Below are 3521 nucleotides of genomic sequence, written 5' to 3'. Positions count from 1 at the left end.
CCTCCTCTTCTAATGTATACAACCTCTGTCTCCAGGTCACCTCCTCCTCTTCTAATGTATATAACCTCTGTCTCCAGGTCTCCTCCTCCTCTTCTAATGTATACAACCTCTGTCTCCAGATCACCTCCTCCTCTTCTAATGTATATAACCTCTGTCACAGACAGGTCTCCAGGTCTCCTCCTCCTCTTCTAATGTATATAACCTCTGTCACAGACAGGTCTCCAGGTCACCCTCCTCCTCCGAGACCCGCTAGCCCAGAAAGAGGAAGGCCGAAGAGGAGGAACAGGAGGAAGCAGGGTACGTTGGTTTTTAACCCTACAACACTAAACACAGTTATGTTTTCTGACGCACGCACACACACATGCACAGACTCGCACACGCACGCACACACACACGCACACACACGCACACAACCACAGACGCGCACACACACACGCACGGAGGCGGACCCAATGGGATGATGTGTCTCCACTCTGACCAATCACTGTCTCACATTTCAGCTTTGACAGGAGAAGAGAAGGCAAGACGAGAGAGAGAAGCCAAACTGAGAGGTAAGGTGTGTGTGTGTGTGTGTGTGTGTGTGTGTGTGTGTGTGTGTGTGGTTGGCTTTTTCGGCTGCAAAGCAAGTTGTAGTTTGTTCTTTATATAATCAGGTTAAGAATGAGATGTTTTGTGTGATTTAGGAGTGAGTTGTTCCTGAGCTATTGAGCCAGCGTTGGTCATTGCATCTGTATGTGTTTTTGTTGCCAAGGCAATTACCCATTTTGGGCGGGAACCACTTTTGGTGTTTTAAACATTGTTATAAGTAAGCTGTTGAAAAATAGCAGATCTACAAGGTCATATCGCGCCACCGAGTGGCACGCTACGAGCTTGTAGGTCTGCTATTTTTGAAAAATCGTGACAATATTTATTTCAGAAAACTGGAGGATTTAAAATATATTTTTTTAATTTCGAGGTCGACATTTTAAAAATGTCTTCTAAATTCTGACAGTTTTCTGAAAGATGTTTCTGTATCAGTGGTGCTCAATATTTAATGTCAAGAACCCCAAAAAATATATGTAATTGGCTGCCGAACCCCATCTGAAAATATGTTGTTCCAGGAACCCCTCAGAAGCAAAGATTTGAGTTAAAAACGTTCGCTCTGAAAGAATATATATTAAAAGATTTTTGCCACATTTTCATGATTTTTCAAAAATAGCAGACCTACAAGTTCATAGCGCGGCACTCGGTGCCACGCTATGAGCTTGTAGATCTGCTATTATTCAATAGCTAAAGTGTAACATTACACTTAAAACACCAAAAGGGGCTCCCATCCAAAATGGGTTAAACCCTGTTGTTGCGTGCTAACGGTAGGCGGTTAAGAAAACGTCTCCATTTGGCCAGCCCGAGTCCCCGACAGATAAGCCTTCCGTTTGTTCACTACAGGTCTGTTGGAGAGAATATCAGGGTATGAAGAACAACTTCAACGCAACATGAGCAGTACATATCGGAGTGTAAGTTCGGGCACAATGCTTAAGGTTGTGTTTGAAAAGAACTTCATCTGGCTCTACAATGTAGACATCGAAGACACAGACATCCACAGCCACCATGAGGTCAGACAGATGGAGATGAAGAAGCCAGGAGAGGGAACCCTAATCCAACTCATTGAAATGTTCAAAGACCGTTCTGGAGTAATCGTAAGAACAGTGCTGACCGTTGGCTGTGCAGGAATTGGCAAAACTTTCCTCGTGCACAAATTTGTGTCTGACTGGGCCAAGAAATGTTTCCCCCAAGACCCACACCTCGTGTTCCCGCTCAAGTTCCGCCAGTTAAATCTGCTCAAGGGGGAAAAGTTTCGTTTGGCACAGCTAATTCACCTCTGCATCGTGGAAACCAGATTCATTGAGGAAGACGTTCTTAATGACATCTTTAACGAATTGCAGAAGTCAGTAGACTACAACGAGAGCCCCTTCAAAGTCATGGTTGTTATGGATGGATATGATGAAAATATTTTGCCATTCGATTTCAAAGCAAATTTTGGACCCATGAACTTGGTGGATTCGTACCCAGTGGAACATCTGCTTGTAAACCTCATCAAGAGAGAGCTGCTCCCCTCTGCTCACATCTGGATAACCTCACGACCTGCAGCAGCCAAACAGATTCCTAAGGCGTTTGTTAACAGAATGACAGAAGTACGAGGCTTCATCGAAGATGACCAGAAGAAGGAGTTCTTCAAGAAGAGCATCAGTGATGAGAACCAGGCCAGCTCAATCTTCTCACAAATCCAGAAATCAAAGATGCTCCACACCATGTGTGAAATCCCAGTCTTCTGTTGGTTCCTTGCTAGAGTTGTGCAGAACACGGGGATGACAGAGCTGCCCAAAACCCTGGTTGAGCTGTTCTGCCACTTCCTGATGGGTGAGACACTGCGGGAGAAGATGAAGGATCCTTCACTAAACGATGAAGACAAAGAGAAGCTCATAAAGGATGCAGGAGACGTTCTTCTGAACCTGGGAGAGCTGGCGTTTGACCAACTGGACAAAGGAGGAATCATTTTCTATGAGAAAGACCTGAAAGCGTGTGGTCTTGATGTGATCAAGGACTTGCGGATCTCTGGCTTCTGCACAACCTTCTTCAAAGAAGACGACACGTTCTTCAAGAAAACGGTCTACTGCTTCGTTCATCTGAGCCTCCAGGAGTTTCTGGCTGCAGTCTACCTGTTCCACTGTTTCACTCAGAAGAACACGGAGGTACTGAAGACATTCCTGGGAGATGTGAGATTCAACAGTGACATTTCCCTGTCTGACTTCCTGAAGGCTGTTATGATGAAAACCCTGAAGAGTGAGAGTGGTCGCCTGGACCTCTTTGTCCGCTTCCTTCATGGTCTCTCACTGCAGTCCAACCAGAGTCTGTTAGGAGGCCTGCTGGGTCAGACAGAGAACAGTCCAGAGGAGATCCAGAGAGTCATCGACAACCTGAAGGAGATGAATGATCGCAGTGCCTCTCCTGACAGATGCATCAACATCTTCCACTGTCTGATGGAGATGAACGACCCGTCAGTCAGTCAGGGGATCCAACAGTACCTGGAGTCAGAGAGCAGATCAGGGAAGACACTCTCTGTGACCCAGTGTTCAGCTCTGGCCTCAATGCTCCAGATGTCAGAGCAGGTTCTGGAGGAGTTTGACCTGGACAAATACAACACATCATCAGGGGGGCGACTGAGACTGATCCCAGCTGTGAGGAACTGCACAACAGCCAGGTTAGTAGTCCTGTGAATAACACCATGACTGAGCACCATTCACTCATATATTACTATGTATTCATTCATTACAAATACTATATTTAAAATGATTATAACTACTACATTCATTCATTACAAATACTATATTTAAAATGATTATAACTACTACATTCATTCATTAAAAATTAATCCAAATAATAAACAGACATGCACGCACACACATGCGTACTGTACACACGCATGGACGCACGCACGCACACATGCGTACTGTACACACGCATGGACGCACGCACACTCACTC

At 45.2% G+C, this 3521-nt stretch overlaps 1 protein-coding gene across 1 annotated transcript; it reads left to right on the top strand.

The window, feature by feature from the left end:
- Positions 1–291: 291 nt before the first annotated feature.
- LOC310864630 (NLR family CARD domain-containing protein 3-like) lies at positions 292–3254 on the top strand (the record flags this gene model as incomplete). The annotated part of the gene is made up of 3 exons (XM_083773318.1): positions 292–297; positions 501–551; positions 1426–3254. Exon 3 carries the CDS (start codon positions 1473–1475, stop codon positions 3252–3254), a length of 1782 nt encoding a protein of 593 aa, XP_083629444.1. The 5' UTR covers positions 292–297; positions 501–551; positions 1426–1472.
- Positions 3255–3521: the final 267 nt, after the last annotated feature.

This window comes from Protomyctophum parallelum (assembly GCF_964188405.1).
Source record: "Protomyctophum parallelum genome assembly, chromosome: 9".
NCBI lineage: Eukaryota > Metazoa > Chordata > Actinopteri > Myctophiformes > Myctophidae > Protomyctophum > Protomyctophum parallelum.
The sequence above is the reverse complement of the archived record's forward strand: the minus strand, read 5'-3'. Positions and strand labels throughout refer to the sequence as shown.